The following is a 20,000-nucleotide window of genomic DNA, read 5'->3' as shown; positions in this document are numbered from 1 at the left end:
TAAACAATCACAGTGTCTGTCTGCCTTAAAATAGTTAGATACAGCTATTAAATAAATATAGCAACATTCATTGAAAAGACCAGGGAGATGTTCTGTATGCTAAATAACAAAGAAGGCAGCAACAAGCTAATAAGCTAATAATAACATTTAATAAAAAACACATAAAATCGGTCCAAGATCCTCACCAAAAATAGAAACCAAACCCTAACGCCAATACATTTTATCGTAGCCTACTTTATATATTTGCATGAATAATTTATGAAATTACTGTAGAAACGATAGGGAGCATGGAAGGTAAGTAGCACGATAGACACTTTTCTATCATCCACACGATATTTATCATCATATCGCACAGCACTTTTACAGTGTTGGTGATTCTTTATCTACTATAACTGTAGATTAATCGTCATTTATAAACACTAATAAAGGAATCCGGGAGGTATAGTACACTTATTCTGCTCATCCTCATCAGCAAGTCTGACTGAGAGCTAGAATTCATCACAAAATCTGGCAAAGCAGCTCGCTGAACTCAATATTCTGCAAGATAATATGAATTATGAGACGGTCATGTAGGTGGTGATAACAGGATATAATGAAGTTCTTTAGTCTGCTCTCTACTAAACTGCAGTCTAACCGGATCAAATACAGTATATAAAATGTAACAAGCACACAAACTTTAGTGCGGCTTTCAGGTGTGAAACTAAACAGTCACATGTTGCAGGAATCTGCTGCTGGGGAAACAGCGCCTGCTGGTGGCCGAGATCCACAGGATATTATCAGCTCGTCACGTTTACATCCGAATACTGAGAGAGATGAAACTCACACACCTGAGACTACCGCCGGACACACAGGTACACACACACACATATATACATACACTCACACTCATACACATACACATACAAACACATACACTTGCGCGCACACTTACTCTTGCACACTCCCACATGGTTGTTGTGTTTGTGCTGGTCTGAGAGAATGAAGGTCTGAAGCTGCTGTTATTGGTCAGATTCTTCAGCCGGAGCACCTATCAGAACTGGAGACTGCCTCTGAGCTCCTGCAGGAACACGCCCAGTTCTTACTCGGTCACGCCCTCATCCACAGTGCTCGACTGCGATTGGTGGACTCTGCTTCTGAAAATGCAGCAGCAGCGTATGATGGACAAAAGGTGATAGACTGTAGGCTTAGTGGGCGGGGTTAAAGTGTGGTATGCTGAGTGGGCGGGGCTAAGTAATGTATCTCTGTGCAGGAGCAGCTGAAGGCGGCGGTGTGTGAGAGTATGTGTGTGACGTCGGATTCCGTCACGGCGTTCATCATAAACTACTACTTCCGGATACGAACCGTCATCATGGCAACACAACACAGCTGCCAGCGCCATCGCACCAGTACGGTTGCAACACCCCCTCACGCACCCACCTCCACCTCTACACCTCTGACTCCCCATCCCCACCTCTACACTGCCGACTCTACACCTCCAACTCTACTGTGTGTGTGTGTGTGTGTATCAGGTCTGAGAAAGAGGCGGAGAAGAAGAGTGGAGTGTGTTCGAGCTCTACAGAAAGAACTGAGTAACTGGGCAAGAAAACCCCACTCTACTGAGTTCTACAAAAGGTAAACACACTGTGGACATGCACACACACACACACACACAGACACACACAGTATGTGAGCTGTTGTGTAGAAGTAGAGGTACTCTTAATACAGTTACACTTAGTTGACTGACTACAGAATTATAATAATAGTAATAATAAAATACAATATCGTACCGTCAGTAATGGTTCAGTGTGGGACTGTGGAACAGTGGAACTGTTGTGGAGAAAGAAATATATATTCTAATGTTCTATCCATAAATCATCTATAACTGTGTGTGTGTGTGTGTGTGTGTGTGTGTTTGTGTGTGAAGAGTGGAGCAGCAGAAGCGGCGCTGTCTGTCTCAGTGTGAGGAGGAGGAGGAGGAGGTGGAAGGTGTGTGTGAGGATCAGGGAAATATGATGGACCTGCAGCAGCGAATACACAACATCACACAGGAGCTCAGAGTGAGTCTCTCTCACACACGCACACACACACACGCACACACACACACACACACACACACACATGCAGGCTCTCTCTCTTTAACTGCAGCGAATGCAGCTCAGCCCCTAAGGAGCAGCTGTGTCTTAATCTATAACTGAAAGATGAGTTTTGAGTGTAGCGGTTGGACATTGTGGTATGAGCTCAGATAACAGATTTCTTCTAATTAAATTTAAACACAGTTATTTAAGTTACTGTTTGTTTAATCTAGAGCAGTATAGCGCCCCCCTGAGGTAGATAAGTTTCTGTGCGGCATAGGCGCTTGTGTAATTACTGTCATTACCTTTATGGCACATACTGTGTATACTATGTGTGATTGTGTGCACAGAACTGTGATCACTGTAACGAGATATATGTAAACCCCTACATTTCAGAAGGTCTGGACCACCCTGCTTCAGGAGGGGTGCATTTGTCTTCTATTTATTATTATTATTATTATTATTATTACTATATTAAATAAAAAGTAATGAAATATTAGTCATTCCTAATGCACACATACAACATGGCACATTACCTGAAATAAATAAAAAAAGGGTTAATTATTACATCTGAGAGGGATACAGTGGGATTAACACAGATCTTTAATGTACTGTGAGCATCCAAACAAAGCCTTGATCAGAAGGCGTTTAGATTTAGGAGTGGAAAAGTGAAAATCTGTACAGAGTCCACAAGTTCCTAAAACAAAGACACACAGCATGACTGCACTGAAGTAATAACAGCACCCCCTGTGGAGAATATTTAGCTGCTAAATCTGCCTTTTGTGGAAATATTTTTTACTACAAATTCGGTTCTTTATGCCAATCGGATTCACATGGGCCCCCACATGGGCCCCCCAGGTTTTGGGAGTTAAACGGATTTAGATCAGATTCAGATCCTGTACGAGCCGATACTGCTAAAGACGGCACAACTACTCTGATCACTCTTTTCAGTATGATCAGCCAATCACAGATACCGATGGAAGTCTGGGCTGGATCTTTTACACACTCTACAAATAGTGAGTCTGAGTCCAATGTGATTAAAAAACACACAAACACACTGAAAGCCAATCGATCGTTTCGTCTCTAATCACAGTATGTTTTTACTGTAGGTCTTTAACATTACATGTAAACTAAAAACAGTAAATACACAATTTTAAGACTGTGTGATCGACACGATGAACAAATATTAGCTGTTAGTATGTTTTAATAATAATTAATTAGTTTTCTTCATTTCCCAGTTTAAGAATTCCTTCAGCAAGTGTTTTTATCAGAACAGAGTTCGTGTACATACATCACTAATAAAGGCACAGTAACAGAAACATTCTGCTTACTTGTAAAGGATTGTAAATGTACTGTTTACTTTCCTATCATAGTTATTACCATTTCCCACCCATGAGAGAAGCTGACAGCTAGAACGGTCGTCCTCTGAGATGTGTTGAAGCTCCACCCAGAGATAGAGAGGATAGTGTGCAGAGACATCACTGCAGGTTTAACCTACATCCTCCTGAAGACAGAGGTTCTTAAACAACTGCACAAACTGTGGGTCTGTTTGAATGACCATGGGGTGGGTTCTTTTGGGTCTTTTGTTTTTGGACTGAAGCTATCACAAAACAAAATCATGAACTGTGGAACATTAATAAAACCTATAATTATTCATCATCATCGTTCTGCTCTTGCTGTTGAAAGCAATCTGTAATCCTGGAGGTAAATTTATTCACAGTCTGCCCTCCCTCTCCTTCAGCCCACACAGAGCGGGCGCTGCCGTGGTTAGCCGTGTGGTAGAGGGCGAGGTTGTGCACTGCCAGCTTAGTCTTGTAATACAAGGAAGAAGTGTTCAGCTCTGAGCAGAGGATCATAGCCTGCAGATCCATACAGGACAATATGAGCTTCTCTCTGTCCAGAGCTTCTCCTGCTTTCTCCTCACAAACCTCCTCTTTTATCCAGCAGTCAATCTGCCGCTCCTCAGAGCTACAGGCGTCTTCCTCCGGGCGGTATAAGGCCAGATTGAGTTGGTTAAACTCGTCCATTAGCACTTTTCTAGACAGAGGGGTTGTGTGGAGTTGTTCCTCGCAGTAACGCTGGTAAACTCTGTGTAAGTCAGACATGGACTGGAACATGGGCTCCAGATGTACCTTGGAGGACGAAGGCTGGACAAAATGGGGGGACAGTTTTGGCAAGTTCCTAAGAAAGGCCTGGAGAGATGCCAGAGCTTCTTCACCAACCACAGTTTCACTGCTGTTCTTCTCCAGTTCATTTACCTGCACCCAGTGCGCCACTGACCACTCCCCCAGACCCAGAGTGGCCAGAAATAATTTTTTGCACACCCTCTTTTTCTCGCCGTCTAGAATAAGATGGTATGAGAGCGTCGATAACCGCCTCGAGTCTTGACTTGCGGACCTCTTCCTGGCCACTGGAGTATGGTCAACAAGCTCCGCCACATAGGACCTTCTCTCCTCCCAGTTCATCCTCTGCCAGAAGTTCTGGAAAATGTTCTGCCTATCCTCTTCACTGAAAGTGTGGCAGAATCGTTTAGCAGACTTCCTGCACGCGTCTGACGCACAGCCCGGGCCCATGATGCGTGCTGCTCTGGTCACTTTGCCCACATCTTTCTGTTTTCCGCTGTAGGATTTCCCTTCCATTCGCCTTCGTTTCTGGATGTTGCGTTTCCAGTTTTCTGGACCCTTTTTCCTTTTTGCATGATGAGTGTCGTCCTCCTCGGATACACTGCCGCCAACTACAATCAGTTCATAAAATTACAACAGAAATGTTTTAAACAATTTAAGAGCAAAAACGTGAAAAAACACCTTTCTGAGACAAACTGCTATTTTTGTGACTGACTGTGCAGCGACCGAGTAGCACAATGGAGCTGCTACACACCTGCTGAAAGATCCTGAAGATGCCCGTGCTGTTAAACACTTTTTACTCAGTATTCGAGAATGATCACCTCCTTGTTTCTACGCTCCATCTTTTCAGCTGCACTAATCATATATTTCGCTCTGTAGTTGTATAATAATTCCACACTGTAGTTGTGTTTGTGTTTCTCTGTATACTTTATTATTTTCCTCCTTACACTGTTCTTCAATACTCAGAACCCACAAGATGGAAAACCATCACAGAGCAGCTATTATTATTATTATTATTATTATTTGGGTGGTGGGTGGTTATTCTCAGCACTGCAATGATTAGCACTGATTGGCGTGTTGGGGGTGTATGAGGTATGTTGTGCTGGTCTAAATAGCTGATCTGAAGTTTCAGCATTCTGTATAATAGGTATACTACTAACATTCTGCCAGTAGGTAATTTAGTACTGGTTCTCCAAACCAGCAAACAGTATTTTTCTAGTACTGGAAATGCATCAAATAATAATCACCTTTAAGTGATTTTAGGATCTGGAGTCTCTATCATCAGCTAACAACACCCTACATAGTGTATAAACGCATCATATACAAATCATATGTATGCTTCTTTGAATATATTTAACTGTACTTGGTTTTACCTCCTGCTTCTAATATACACCTGTTCAGGTGTTCTGGTGTACAGAGATGTTCACGTGGACTGAAATCCTCTGGCAAATGTTCAGCACTGCCTGGAACAGAACAAAACTCATATCAGTCTCAGCCTATTAGCAAGTTATCACAACAGAATTATTAGATGCTGCATTTCAGTGAAGAATATAGCTTTTAAAATCAAATACTGTTCATTTAAGGCATCCAGTAGATTAATCCAGGCTGTGGGCTGCTGGTACCTGGGCTGTCCTGCAGTCTCCCGCTGGATCTACGATCTCCATTCATGTGTAAATTTTTCACCTCCTCAAAGGACACATTCACCATGGCACACAGCTCCTCTAGTGATAAGGACATCGCTCGGCTGGAGGACAGAAACACGGCAATCATTCAGAAGCTGAAGTTGCTTTTTTTTTCTAATTGTCCGTTCCACCTTAAATGGTGCCGCAGTTAGTGGCGCGCCTGAGGCATTACTACTGTATCTGCTGCACCATTTAAGGGTGAACGAACAATTCGAATAAAAAGCTACTTTAGCCTCCAATAATGAATTTTTCGCCATATCCAGGCCATAACTGAGGTAAAAACAGTGCAGCTTAACCAACAAAAACCCTCAAACGAAACGAAACAATTACAGTAACTACAGTAACCCCAAACATCTGAATAACTGTCCTGATCTCGCTGTAAAAACATCAGCGCTGTCTAACTCCACCCGCTTACACCGCCCCCCCGCTAATAATCACATCATTAATCAGATTTATAGTCATATATTCCTCTCTAAACCTCAGGTTAGCTTTAGCTTCCCGCGCTGTGAGTTTTACCTCAGGTTAGCTTTAGCTTCCCGCGCTGTGAGTTTTACCTCAGGTTAGCTTTAGCTTCCCGCGGGTGATTTACTGCTCTGGCTGCGGAATGCTGGAATTTAAGTTCGGCCCCCGTGGACACAGCAGGCATGATGGACAGGTTGTCTAGCCAATGGGCGTGCGAGATTTTATATCGGGCCGTTCCTATTGGTCCGTTTGCCATGAGAAAAATTAGGGTTGTCTGAGTATAATGTCATTTATATTTTTAACGGGCAAAAACGTTTAATAACAATAATAAAATGCATATATTTAATATACATTCTAAAAGCAGATTAACTTAAACGGAATAAAACTTTAATGTTTTAGTTTAGGTCGTTATGCAGTCTTTCATATAAATGAGAAACGACACGTAATTCTAATAAAATCAAGCGTATTAAACAATAATATACAAATACAGCTTACACTAAGTTTCTCAATAATTCACGATAAGTTAAACATACTGCTAACAGGCTAACAAGCAAATCCCATGAAATTGTGTTTATCTCTCGTTTCTATATTAAATTATGGGTTAAAAATACAAAATATGAGGTTAATAAAGTTTTAAACTCTAAATTTTCCATAAGAGCCATCTAACCTTTTGACAAAGTAAACAAATTATTGACATTAACAACCAACTTCTGTAGTCAATATTAATTAATAAAGCTTGCATTATGCTAGCATTAATTAAATATTAAAGTTGCAGTATGAATCTGAGATATTTGTTTGTAAGTTCTATGCTTTCCTGCTTTTATGTATTTCTTCCAGTTTATATTTGTGGTCTTTAAACTAAGACAGGTCACCTTAAAGAACTGGAAATACAGTGTTAAATAAGACTTTAATTTAATACCGAAATATTACTTTACCATATTTAGTCAATAATTTGGACCAATTATCAGTAGAATGTCTCCAGTAGTCGACAAAGCCAGACATCAATCAAAACCCTCTGCTGTGATCTAATGTGATGTGATCTGCTGGAAGAGCTTCAGGGGTTTCTCTCCCAGTTCTCCAGGTTTAAGAAGCCTCTGTCGAAGAGGAACATAAGAATTGTCTCACATTCAATGTATATATTGTGTGTGTGTGTGTGTGTGTGTGTGTGTGTGTGTGTGTGTGTGTGTGTGTTTAGGAGGAAGAGGTCAGTTTCTTGACTCGACTGGCAGCACTGGCAAGAGTTCCACTGACAGACACCCAGACCAACTTACACACAGGTTAACCAATCACACACACACTCTACATGTGTGGTTTTTACTGTGTGTGTGTGTGTGTGTGTGTGTGTGTGTGTAGAGAGAGAGAGAGAAGTGTGTTGCCACCAGAAAGCAGAGAAAGATGAGCCTTTACTCCATACTGACCCCTACAGGCAATACCAGAACTAATCTGTAATCTAAGCTGTATAGAATTCTGAAGCTGTAAGTTCCTAACAGAAAGTTATTGCAGTAAGTAGTTATGAGTGCACTGCTGTTTTAGTTCTGAGCAGATCTTTGTCTTAATCAAAAAAATGGTGGAGGGATACGTGCTGTAGGGTGTAGCGTGTCTAAAAATAATCCCTAAAATAGCTGAGACGTGTTCGGAGAGTTTTTTTTATATTCTGTTACACTGAAGAACTGAACTCTTTCTCTCTCTCTCTCTCTCTCTCTCTCTCTCTCTCTCTCTCTCTCTCCCCCTCTCTTTCTCTCTCTCTCTCTCCCTCTCTTTCTCCTTTCTCAGGGTGATCAACACAGAAGTGTGTAAAGCTGCTGTGCCCAGGAGGAGAGAGATGCTGCATCCTGATTGTGAGAGTGTGTAAGAGTGTGTGTAAAAGAAGCTGGTTGTTGTTGTTGTTGTTGTTTTTATTGTTGTTTACGTTACACAGCAGTGAAGTTGTACAGTGGAATAAAAACAGGTATAAAAGTTCAGTTACAGCCGTGTGTTCTCTGCTCTGGAACCTCACCTTACAGAACACACACACACACCTTTACACTGGCTGGGTGTGTGTTGTGAGTTAGTGTCAGTTCCTGGGGTGGGTGGATGTGGGTGGAGGAGGGCAGGTGCTGAAGTGTGTAGGGGGCGGGGCTTGGGGAGAAGAGTAGAATATCAGATATGAATATATTTATGAAAAACTCCGCCCCCCAATTAGACTTACTAAACTCACTGCTTCATTACTCCACATAGTGGGGCTATAATCAGATGAAAAGTGTAAACCTGTGGTGAAGAATATCGGGTGTTAATTTCTGTGAAACTTATGTAAATGAATGTATGTAAATTATTTATAGTGAGGTTGCAGTGAAGGACACAGGAGTTCAGGGCTGTATCTGATCTGAACACAATTAGCACTAAACAAACAGCAGCGTCACACTCAACATGCAGAAAAACCCCCTATCCACATGCAGTACTACACACACACACACACACACTCACACACACACACGCAGTAAGACATCTGCCCGGCAGCTGTGGGCAGAGGCGGTCAGCACCATGGTTGGAGTTGTGAGGAGGTGGAGAGACTCAGCCCAGGTTGGTGATGCTGGAGCGTCCTCCGGGTGGCGCTACGATGCGGTGGCAGGCGCGGCGCGGCCCGTTCTCATCCGCCTGCGCAGCTGCAGAGGTTCACACACCACAGTGTTATTACATGCTCATAACCACACACACCTGTACAGCATCAGTTAATGTGTCAGTTTAACACTTAATTAAAGAACTAATTATAAGCACTATGGTAAATATATAAACTGTGTGTGTGTGTGTGTTACCTTGTGGGTATTCCGGTCCTGTTGAAACACAAACAGCAGAGAACAGAATTTCAAATCTGCTGATTCTCATTAAACATCCACACATGTTTTCAGTGTGTTGGTGTTTGTTGTGTTTCAGGTGTTGGTGTTTATGGTGTTTTGTGTGTTGGTGTTTATGGTGTGTCTGTGTTTGTGTTGGTGTTTATGGTGTGTCTGTGTTTTGTGTGTTGGTGTTTATGGTGTGTCAGTGTTTTGTGTGTTGGTGTTTACGGTGTGTAGGCGTTTTGGTGTGTTCGGGTGTTGGTGGGAGGTGGGGCTGCTCACCTGACAGGCTGAAGTTTGACAGATGCAGGTTTCTGATTGGTGGAGGCTGGTTTTTGGCCGGGGATGTTTTGGCGGAGGGGGCGGGGGTTAGGTATTTGGGTGTAGGAGGCACATCACACACTGGCCCATCATACACACCACGGCAAACTGCCTGCGAACCAGAGGCCTACATACACACACACACACACACACACACACACTCTCAGACATTTCCCTCAAACTGATCTGCACTATTACAGTAATTTACAGTCAGTTCTCATGTTAACCGTGATCACAGACAGACAGGCACCTTGTTCCTCATGCGGATGCGCTGGTAGGCGTAATCAGGGAAGGCTTGGCGCAGGATGAAGCGTCCAGATCCAGGCTGAACACTGAGGGTCTCGTTTTCAAAAACAACCCGACCCTGACTCAGAACCACCTGCGGACCCCCCCGGACCTCCTGCCCCTCAAATATATTATACTCCCCATTCTGAGAGACAGACAGAGAGACAGACAGGGCTCTGTTAAAAAAGCAACACAGGGGTGTGAGTGTGTGTGGGTGTGAGTGTGTGTGGGTGTGTGAGCCTGACCGAGTGCTGGGACTTGGCGGTGATGGTCTGGATCTTGTCGGGGTTCCAGATGACGAGATCGGCGTCGGAGCCGATGGCCACGCGGCCCTTACGCGGGTACAGGTTAAAGAGCTTGGCTGCGTTGGTGCTCGTCACCGCAACAAACTGGTTCTCATCCATCTTTCCCGCAGCCTGCAACACACACACAATGCACAATTGGAGGGCAGGGGTTGGGGGGGCAGGGGTTGGGGGGGTCAGGGGTTGGGGGGGTCAGGGGTTGGGGGGGCAGGGGTTGGGGGGGGCAGGGGTTGGGGGGACAGGGGTTGGGGGGACAGGGGTTGGGGGTTAGAGCCTCACCACTCCTTTGTCCCAGATGAAGGACATTCTTTCTTCGATGCCATTGGTCCCTTCAGGAATCAGAGTGAAATCATCTTTCCCAATGGCCTTCTGGGAAATTGAGTAAACACAGTGTGCACTGCCCAGTACCTGCAGGTCCCCACTGCAATCCATACATTACCAACACACACACACACACACACACACACACTCCATAAATTATTACTCGCATTGGCAGATCTATACACCTCCTAGATTATGAACAGATTAATCAGTACATTACCACTGTTAGCCAACAGCATTATCAATCAGCTGCTGATATTAGAATCAGAGCAACAGGGGGCTTACCAGGCCAACATGGAGATCAGGTGGTCTGGGGTCGTGGGGTCAGGGCTGAGCGGTGGTGATGTCACAAATGCAGCAGCTTTTGACCAGTTTTTACTCCAGTAGTGCGTACCATCCGACGCTACGCTAGCTGTGATCGGCTCACCGAACACCACCGACCCTGCCGGACAACAACCAGAGCATTGTCACAGGCTGACTGTGCAGTAGTGTGTGATGACGGGTGTAGTGTATAATGACAGGTGTAGTAGTGTGTGATGACGAGTGTAGTGTATAATGACGGGTGTAATAGTGTGTGATGATGAGTGTAGTGTATGGTGACGGATGTAGTTTAGAATGACAGGTGTAGTAGTGTGTGATGACGAGTGTAGTGTATGATGACGAGTGTAGTGTATGATGACGGGTGTAGTAGTGTATGATGATGAGTGTAGTGTATGGTGACGGATGTAGTTTAGAATGACAGGTGTAGTAGTGTGTGATGACGAGTGTAGTGTATGATGACGGGTGTAGTAGTGTGTGATGACGGGTGTAGTGTGTGATGATGGGTGTAGTAGTGTATGATCACGGGTGTAGTAGTGTATGATGATGGCTGAAGTGTATGATGACGGGTGTAGTTTAGGATGACGGGTGTAGAAGTGTGTGACAACGGGTGTTGTAGTGTATGATGACGGGTGTAGTAGTGTATGATGACGGGTGAAGTAGTGTGTGATGACGGGTGTAGTAGTGTATGATGACGGGTGTAGTTTAGAATGACGGGTGTAGTCGTGTATGATGGTGGGTGTAGTAGTGTGTGACGATGGGTGTAGTAGTGTATGATGAAGGGTGTAGTTTAGGATGACAGGTGTAGAAGTGTGTGACAACGGGTGTTGTGTGTGATGACGGGTGTAGTAGTGTATGATGACGGGTGTAGTTTAGGATGACTGTGTAGTAGTGTATGATGACGGGTGAAGTAGTGTGTGATGACGGGTGTAGTAGTGTATGATGACGGGTGTAGTTTAGGATGACGGGTGTAGTAGTGTATGATGACGGGTGAAGTAGTGTGTGATGACGGGTGTAGTAGTGTATGATGACGGGTGTAGTTTAGGATGACGGGTGTAGTTTAGGATGACGGGTGTAGTTTAGGGTGACGGGTGTAGTTTAGGGTGACGGGTGTAGTAGTGTATGATGACAGGTGTAGTTTAGGGTGACGGGTGTAGTTTAGGATGACGGGTGTAGTTTAGGATGACGGGTGTAGTAGTGTATGATGACGGGTGTAGTTTAGGATGACAGGTGTAGTATAGGATGACGGGTGTAGTAGTGTATGATGACGGGTGTAGTTTAGGGTGACGGGTTTAGTTTAGGATGACGGGTGTAGTAGTGTATGATGACGGGTGTAGTTTAGGATGACGGGTGTAGTAGTGTATGATGACGGGTGTAGTATAGGATGACGGGTGTAGTAGTGTATGATGACGGGTGTAGTTTAGGGTGACGGGTTTAGTTTAGGATGACGGGTGTAGTAGTGTATGATGACAGGTGTAGGCGGAGTTACCTCTCTTTCTGGCAGCAGCCACGATGTCAGCAGCTCCTTTACTCATCACCTTGGTGATGTAGACCGGACAGTTAGTGCTGTTGCCAAGGGTTACAGCCCGGAACACGGCCTCAGACTCGAGCTGTAACAATAATCACACACACACACACACACACACACAATTAACAAAGCAACCTGATGAATGGAGGAAGGGATGGGTGGATGAAGGGGGCAGGTAAATAAACAGGTGGGCGTGTACCTCCTCTGGCCGGCTCAGGACGTGTCCCTCGGGTCCGGTGATTCCCAAACTCAGGATTTTATTCTGTTCCTGATGAAAAACAAACAAAAGTATTTGCACCTCCTCACACTCCTCACATCTTCACACCTACACACTACTTACACTCCTCACATCTTCACACCTACACACTACTTACACTCCTCACATCTTCACACCTACACACTACTTACACTCCTCACATCTTCATTCTCACACACTACTTACACTCCTCACATCTTCACACCTACACACTACTTACACTCCTCACACTCCTCACATCTTCACACCTACACACTACTTACACTCCTCACACTCCTCACATCTTCACACCTACACACTACTTACACTCCTCACACTCCTCACATCTTCACACCTACACACTACTTACACTCCTCACATCTTCACACCTACACACTACTTACACTCCTCACATCTTCATTCTCACACACTACTTACACTCCTCACATCTTCACACCTACACACTACTTACACTCCTCACACTCCTCACATCTTCACTCCTACACACTACTTACACTCCTCACATCTTCACTCCTACACACTACTTACACTCCTCACATCTTCACACCTACACACTACTTACACTCCTCACACTCCTCACATCTTCACACCTACACACTACTTACACTCCTCACATCTTCATTCTCACACACTACTTACACTCCTCACACTCCTCACATCTTCACTCCTACACACTACTTACACTCCTCACAACTTCACACCTACACACTACTTACACTCCTCACATCTTCATTCTCACACACTACTTACACTCCTCACATCTTCATTCTCACACACTACTTACACTCCTCACACTCCTCACATCTTCACTCCTACACACTACTTACACTCCTCACATCTTCACACCTACACACTACTTACACTTCTCACATCTTCACACCTACACACTACTTACACTCCTCACACTCCTCACATCTTCACACCTACACACTACTTACACTCCTCACATCTTCATTCTCACACACTACTTACACTCCTCACACTCCTCACATCTTCACTCCTACACACTACTTACACTCCTCACATCTTCACACCTACACACTACTTACACTCCTCACATCTTCACTCCTACACACTACTTACACTTCTCACATCTTCACACCTACACACTACTTACACTCCTCACATCTTCACACCTACACACTACTTACACTCCTCACATCTTCATTCTCACACACTACTTACACTCCTCACATCTTCACACCTACACACTACTTACACTCCTCACATCTTCACACCTACACACTACTTACACTCCTCACACTGCTCACACTAACACACTACTGAACACACCTGAGAAATCAGGTCTCCGTTCTCAGCATGAACCAGAACCACTGCCCCCAAATCCCTCAGACACTCCATCACCTCATACAACTATAGAGAGAGAGAGAGAGAATGAGAGAGAGAGAGAATAAGAGAGAGAGAGGGAAAGAGGGGGGGGGTGCAGTTTATTGTTGTGCTGCAGAGAAACAAATTTTCTATGTTAATAAAGGACTCTGTTTCCCACAATCCCACAGTCACCTTACCTGGCCATCAGACAGCTGACACACATCCTTATAGGCCATAAAAACCTGAAAAGAGTTCACACCTAAGAGAGAGATGCAGTTTTACATAAATTACTGTGGGGAACAGTGAGGAATGATGATGATGATGATGATGATGGATCAGACCTTTCTCCTGGACCAGAGTGTGCAGCTCCTCTCGAGTCGAGTCGCTCCAGTCCGGAACGTCCACATGCAGAGAGAAATCACAGCAGCTCGTCTTCACCGCCGCGTCCCGGTACTGCTCAAATACCTGCAGCAGAGACTCCCCCCGCTGCACACACACATGATCAACTACACACACACACACACACACACAGTACACAATGAGTGCTCTGTAAAAGGGAGAACAGGTGTGTACTGATGTGGTTGGTCATCCAGATAAACACTACACTTCTACAGTATAACCTCCATCCACCAGGGGGCAGTACAACTGCAGAACACAGATCGCCTCCCAGATCATCTTTATCTCAAATATTTAATAAGAGCAAAAGTTTAAAATTCAAGTTTAAGCAATTTGCAGGTGGGTCCTACGGTGTCGCTATGTTGTTGCTAAGCTGTTGTAATGTTGTTGTACCTATTTGGTTTCTATGGTAACTCTGCAGGTGACGGACAGTCAGACTCACTGATCATGGTGGTTCCCCCGGCGAGGGCGGCTCGGCTGCCCAGGTAGAAGTCGTCGGCTGGCATGGTGCCAAGGTACGGCTTCTGCAAACAGGTGTTTACATCCACCCCACCGGGCATCACCAAGCACCCCCCCGCCTCCATCACCCGCACATCACCTGCCACCGTCACACTGTCCCCCACCTGCCTGTCTCACACACACACACACACACACAGACACATACATATACACATGCACACACATTAGTGTCCCAATAATATAAGTGTATATATATATATATATATATATATATATATATATATATATATATATATATATATAAAATAAAAAAAATACATTAAAATAAAAATCTGTATTGGCCCAGAATCACACTTACAGATCTGATAATACTCACTTTATCACTCCGTCCTCCACCAACACGTCCGCCACCATCGACTGATCATCATTGATCACACACCCTCCTTTAATCAGCAGCCTTTCACCCTACACACACACACACAGCAGTGAGGTTAATATGAATTTAACGTATAAAAGCAGAGCTTTATTGAGTATAAACTGTGTTTGTTAGAAGAGCTAAAGTAATCAGTCTCTAATAAAGAACTGCAGTAACATTAACCACCTGGTTAAGCATCTAAACATTGATTAAGTTTATAATAGAATTTATTTTAAAAGAACACACTGTCAGTACGCTGCTTTATGATTACAGATATCTATATTAATTATGTTAGCGAGTGTTAGTGTTACTGTAGTGCTGCTAACACTAATTATTAATGAGAGGATTTCTGTTTATACAAGTAAACCCATAAACGTGACCCCGCCCTTCAAGAAAAAGAGCCAATCAGCTTGTGCTATGTTTAGAGACGGATTTGTCTGGTACTGATGAAGCCCCTCCCCCTCTGCCCATTAGAACACATGGGAAGACTGAGGAGACACACACACACCAAACACACACACACATCATCCACCACTAGCCTCCACAAGTTGCTATGGAAACCAGCTCGTTCCCCATTAGCCTGATGTGGGAGGATGACCACGCCCAATGCTGCACTGGAGATCTCACACACACACACACACACACACGTTGCTGCTGGTCCTTTGTTGTCTAGTTGATAGTCTTTGTGTCTCCGGATGAGACTGTATGCAGATTAGGGGGCGGAGCTACAGACTATGACTATCAGATCGTTCTATTAAATGTTCAGCTCTACTTTAAACGGCACAATAGAACTGCTGAACCATTCAAGCAAGTGTTATACTATTATACACACACAAAACCTGTCTAAACAGAACTGGTGATTTGGTGTGTGTGTGTGTGTGTGTGTGTGTGTGTGTGTGTGTGTGTGTGTGTGTGTGTGTGTGTGTGTGTGTGTGCGCATATAGAGAAACGATCCGTATCAGCACACTAGATGAACTCACCTTAGACATTCTCACTTCACACCGCTCCTGTATTACTCTCCTCCTGTATCACTCTCCGCCTGTATCACTCTCCGCCTGTATCACTCTCCGCCTGTATTACTCTCCGCCTGTATCACTCTCCGCCTGTATCACTCTCCGCCTGTATCACTCTCCTCCTGTATCACTCTGCTGTTCTCTGGGAGATGCTTCACTTTGTCCTGGTGTAAGAGTAAAACGCCCCCCCGCGTGTCGGGCTGTGTTGCTGCAGCGCCCCCCGGTGGCAGAGCGCCGCGCAACAGCTGCAGTACTGCGGTCCAGAGGTCCAGCCCGGATCTCCCGCCGGCTCTGATCCGCAGCGCGAGCCGCTGATTCTGAACTAATTCTGGGTGTAAAACCTGGTTTATCATTTGAACAGATTTTACATTATTTATATACTAACTGCCTGGTGATGTTTAACAATTTCCATTTAAACTTTACATACAGGATATGTTACTTTAAAAAACTAACAAAAAGAATAATAATAAATTATAAATAAAGACATGTATTTGTTACAGCGCCTCCAGCGGCCGCTGTCAGAACCGCACTGAGTAAAGCAGCAGCACTGCGCATGCGCGTCTCTCAGGCGGAGAAGATGGCGACCGGCGGTGGGGTGATGGAGGTGGACGGAGCAGGTGGGAAATTCTCGCTATTTAAAACTTTTAACACTGGAATTATCGCGCCTATTCAGCGCAGAACCGGTACAGAACCGTTCTAGATAACCTGTGCTCAGTTTAACAGCGCGGGGTTTACACTCAGCCGGATCTTCTCTCGGAGTTACTGCCGCCTCAGGGGAGCGCTGCCGGCGCCGCTGATTGGTTGTGCCAGACTTCAGCTTGTTTTTTACAGGACGGTTCGCAGTTAAGTCCCGCCTCCTGTTCGAAATCCGTGCCTTGATTGGCCCTTACTGAATAGGCCGGTTCTGACAGCGGCTGCAGTAGAGTTTGTAAACAATTACAGAATATAAAGATTTAACCGGATTAAAGCGGAATATAAAGATTTAAATCGGATTATTATTATTAAATCAGGAGCAAGTGAGGACTGTTTACTGCCTAAATAAGTTGTTAATCGAAACATCAGAGGAAGTGTGAACAGTGTAACACTAAAGCGCAGTCAGTCTATAGAACAGCTCATACAGACTACAGCTCCTACTGTACACCATCATCACCATTATCACCATCATCACCATCATCATCATCATCATCACCTGCATTCAGAGTAACAGTGTATACAGCCTGTGTTCAAGTTGTGGGTGGAGTAGCTGCTCAGAATTCATAGAGGGGGTGTAGGGGGGGTGTAGGGGTGGTGTAGAGGGGGTGTATGGGTGGTGTAGAGGGGGTGTAGGGGTGGTGTAGAGGTGGAGTAGGGGGTGTATGGGTGGTGTAGAGGGGGTGTAGAGGTGGTGTAGGGGTGGTGTAGAGGTGGAGTAGGGGGTGTATGGGTGGTGTAGAGGGGGTGTAGAGGTGGTGTAGGGGGGTGTGGTGTGGCCTGTCCTCACTATTCGCTGTTGGGTTCTGAGATCTGAGATGTTACAGCTCCCACACACCTGAAAATAGTGCAACAGCTGAAATTGTGCTGATCAAAAAGTATATTAAAATGTAATAGTTTATAATATTGTGTAAATGAATGACCTGTGTGTGTGTGTGTGTGTGTGTAGCGAGTCCCAGTGTGATGGCCTCTGGAGTGACGGGCAGTGTGTCTGTGGCGCTGCATCCTCTCGTCATTTTGAACATCTCGGACCACTGGATCCGACTCCGCTCCCAGGAAGGCCGAGCCATGCAGGGTAATACACACACACACTATATAGATACACACACACACTCACACTCTACACACACTCTCAACCGAAAACGACTGCACTAAGTAGTTGACCCAGCACAGAGTGCCACACAGTTCCACACATTCACACAGAGGAGGAGTTTAAGAAATAAAATTATCGACACGGAATTTCATTGTCGACACGACGTTAATGTGTGAAGGAGCGAGCGAGAGCCCGTGGTGTTTAAACTACTGCAGAAGCATGAAGAGGTGGGTTTAAACTCATTAATTAACATTACTAATGTTAAGTAGAGTAGCTAGCTTAGTGTTAGGAAATACTGTATTCTGTCCTCTTCATTAAAATTATGGTATAGTAACACACACACACACACACCTATATATATATATACATTCTGTTAATATTTACATCTCAATCGAAGACATATAAGTGTCCTAGATTCTCTTATATAACATCCAGCTTGTACAAATGTTTCATATAAAATACTTTGTATCCAACATTTAAAATGTTTCCTATAGTTGGTCTTGGGCCCTAAACGTCAATGTGCAGGAAAATAAGTGTTGGATCGGGAGCCTCATCAGTAGGAAGTGCAAATAGAGGAAATGGGAATAAATAATCGTGACTAATCAACTAATCGTAAAAATAATTGTCAGATTTTTCGACTACTAAAATAATTGTTAGTTGCAGCCCTATTAATTATGGTGCATGGCAGTGGACAAATAGTTATTTTATTAAACTCAGAGATGTGCGTCCGGACGGGACTAAAATTACCGGAGGAGCACGGAGTTCAGAGAAAAACAGTAGATAATTCAGCCTGAGAAAAACACAAACATGATCATTCTGGACGAGAATAAAATCACACAGGATGAGAATATGTGTGTGTGTGTGTGTGTGCAGTGATTGGAGCTCTGATAGGGAAGCAGGAGGGGAGGAATATCGAGGTGATGAACTCGTTTGAGCTGCTGTTTCACACGACCGACGAGCGAATTCACATCGACAAGGAGTATTACTACACCAAGGAGGAGCAGTGTGAGTAACACACACACACTACACACACACACACACACTATACACACACTACACACACTATACACACACACACACACACACACACACACTATACACACACTATACACACACACACACTATACACACACTACACACACACACTATACACACACTACACACACTATACACACACACACACTATACACACACTACACACACTATACACACACACTACACACACACACACTATACACACACTATACACACACACACTATACACACACTACACACACTATACACACACACTACACACACTATACACACACTACACACACACACACACACACAATACACACACTACACACACACACACACACTATACACACACTATACACACACACTACACACACACTATACACACACACTACACACACACTATACACACACACTACACACACACACACACTATACAAACTACTCACACACTCTATACACATATGCTCACTATACACACACACACACACACACACTATACACACACTACACACACTATACACACACACTACACACACTATACACACACACTACACACACACACACTACACACACTATACACACACACTACACACACACACTACACACACTATACACACACTACACACTACACACACACACACTATACACACACACACACACACACACACTATACACACACTACACACACTATACACACACACTACACACACTATACACACACACTACACACACACACACTACACACACTATACACACACACTATACACACACTACACACACTATACACACACTACACACACTATACACACACACTACACACACACACACTACACACACTATACACACACACTACACACACACACTACACACACTATACACACACTACACACTACACACACACACACTATACACACACTACACACACTATACACACACACTACACAAACACTATACACACACACTACACACACACACACACACACTATACAAACTACTCACACACTCTATACACATATGCTCACTATGCACACACACACACACACACACTATATACCCATATATTTACATCTGCCCTGCGTGTGTGTGTGCGTGTGTGTGTGCGTGTGTGTGTGCGCGTGTGTGG

At 44.3% G+C, this 20,000-nt stretch overlaps 4 protein-coding genes across 14 annotated transcripts in view; 2 read left to right on the top strand and 2 right to left on the bottom strand.

Annotated features, from left to right (window-relative positions):
• LOC103038006 (ellis-van Creveld syndrome protein) overlaps window positions 1-8,279 on the top strand; it is a 19,983-nt gene extending 11,704 nt beyond the window's left edge. For 4 of the 6 annotated variants that reach the window (XM_049468233.1, XM_049468236.1, XM_049468231.1 and 1 more), the window contains 7 exons: window positions 722-851; window positions 1,010-1,168; window positions 1,250-1,385; window positions 1,509-1,611; window positions 1,904-2,036; window positions 7,514-7,595; window positions 8,092-8,279. In XM_049468233.1, coding sequence (XP_049324190.1) covers window positions 722-851; window positions 1,010-1,168; window positions 1,250-1,385; window positions 1,509-1,611; window positions 1,904-2,036; window positions 7,514-7,595; window positions 8,092-8,096 — 748 coding nt within the window. In that variant the 3' untranslated portion in view covers window positions 8,097-8,279. The remainder of the gene's footprint in view (window positions 1-721; window positions 852-1,009; window positions 1,169-1,249; window positions 1,386-1,508; window positions 1,612-1,903; window positions 2,037-7,513; window positions 7,596-8,091) is intronic. The other 2 variants (XM_049468234.1, XM_049468235.1) reach the window with 2 other exon arrangements.
• LOC103038859 (uncharacterized) lies at window positions 2,634-7,345 on the bottom strand. Of its 5 annotated transcripts, none has more exons than XM_022676826.2 (4): window positions 7,254-7,345; window positions 5,797-5,918; window positions 5,548-5,637; window positions 2,634-4,785 (listed from the first exon to the last, which is right to left on the bottom strand). In XM_022676826.2, exons 2-4 carry the CDS (start codon window positions 5,909-5,911, stop codon window positions 3,701-3,703), a joined length of 1,290 nt encoding a protein of 429 aa, XP_022532547.1. In that variant the 5' UTR covers window positions 5,912-5,918; window positions 7,254-7,345; the 3' UTR covers window positions 2,634-3,700. The 5 variants fall into 5 exon arrangements, with proteins under 5 accessions (XP_022532547.1, XP_022532542.1, XP_022532553.1 ...); XM_022676821.2 differs by lacking the exon at window positions 7,254-7,345 and adding an exon at window positions 6,411-6,574; XM_022676832.2 differs by lacking the exon at window positions 7,254-7,345 and adding an exon at window positions 6,335-6,445.
• LOC103038543 (dihydropyrimidinase-related protein 1) lies at window positions 7,323-16,346 on the bottom strand. Of its 2 annotated transcripts, XM_049468238.1 has the most exons (16): window positions 16,042-16,346; window positions 15,023-15,111; window positions 14,630-14,814; window positions 14,133-14,297; window positions 13,989-14,050; window positions 13,756-13,836; window positions 12,406-12,474; window positions 12,168-12,288; window positions 10,646-10,802; window positions 10,319-10,460; window positions 9,983-10,153; window positions 9,703-9,882; window positions 9,414-9,579; window positions 9,111-9,128; window positions 8,838-8,960; window positions 7,323-7,412 (listed from the first exon to the last, which is right to left on the bottom strand). In XM_049468238.1, exons 1-15 carry the CDS (start codon window positions 16,048-16,050, stop codon window positions 8,869-8,871), a joined length of 1,707 nt encoding a protein of 568 aa, XP_049324195.1. In that variant the 5' UTR covers window positions 16,051-16,346; the 3' UTR covers window positions 7,323-7,412; window positions 8,838-8,868. The 2 variants fall into 2 exon arrangements, with proteins under 2 accessions (XP_049324195.1, XP_049324194.1); XM_049468237.1 differs by lacking the exon at window positions 7,323-7,412 and having other exon boundaries at window positions 7,637-8,960; window positions 16,042-16,345.
• Window positions 16,347-16,596: 250 nt separating this feature from the next.
• The window catches only part of cops6 (COP9 signalosome subunit 6), a 9,815-nt gene continuing 6,411 nt past the window's right edge, over window positions 16,597-20,000 (top strand). Inside the window, exons 1-3 of the mRNA XM_022676845.2 lie at window positions 16,597-16,691; window positions 17,714-17,839; window positions 18,731-18,862. Of these exons, the coding sequence (XP_022532566.1) occupies window positions 16,628-16,691; window positions 17,714-17,839; window positions 18,731-18,862 (322 nt within the window). The 5' untranslated portion in view covers window positions 16,597-16,627. The remainder of the gene's footprint in view (window positions 16,692-17,713; window positions 17,840-18,730; window positions 18,863-20,000) is intronic.

The sequence above is a fragment of the Astyanax mexicanus genome, chromosome 19 (genome assembly GCF_023375975.1).
Source record: "Astyanax mexicanus isolate ESR-SI-001 chromosome 19, AstMex3_surface, whole genome shotgun sequence".
Taxonomy (NCBI): Eukaryota; Metazoa; Chordata; class Actinopteri; order Characiformes; family Acestrorhamphidae; genus Astyanax; species Astyanax mexicanus.
Note: the sequence above shows the minus strand (reverse complement) of the source record. Positions and strands in the feature narration are given on the sequence as shown.

Bases quoted from the DNA above. Each gene is read 5' to 3' on its own strand.
- LOC103038859 (XM_022676821.2), bottom strand. From the start codon at position 6,574: ATGGCAAACGGACCAATAGGAACGGCCCGATATAAAATCTCGCACGCC. The intron at 5,919-6,410 runs GTAAAACTCACA...TCTGTCCTCCAG, and splicing joins GAAGCTAAAGCTAACCTGAG to CCGAGCGATGTCCTTATCAC. The intron at 4,786-5,547 runs GTAAAACCAAGT...AACTGATTGTAG, and splicing joins GTGTATATTAGAAGCAGGAG to TTGGCGGCAGTGTATCCGAG.
- LOC103038543 (XM_049468238.1), bottom strand. The intron at 14,815-15,022 runs GTGAGTATTATC...TGTGTGAGACAG, and splicing joins GTGGAGGACGGAGTGATAAA to GCAGGTGGGGGACAGTGTGA. The intron at 10,154-10,318 runs GTGAGGCTCTAA...TGTGTGTTGCAG, and splicing joins TCATCTGGGACAAAGGAGTG to GCTGCGGGAAAGATGGATGA.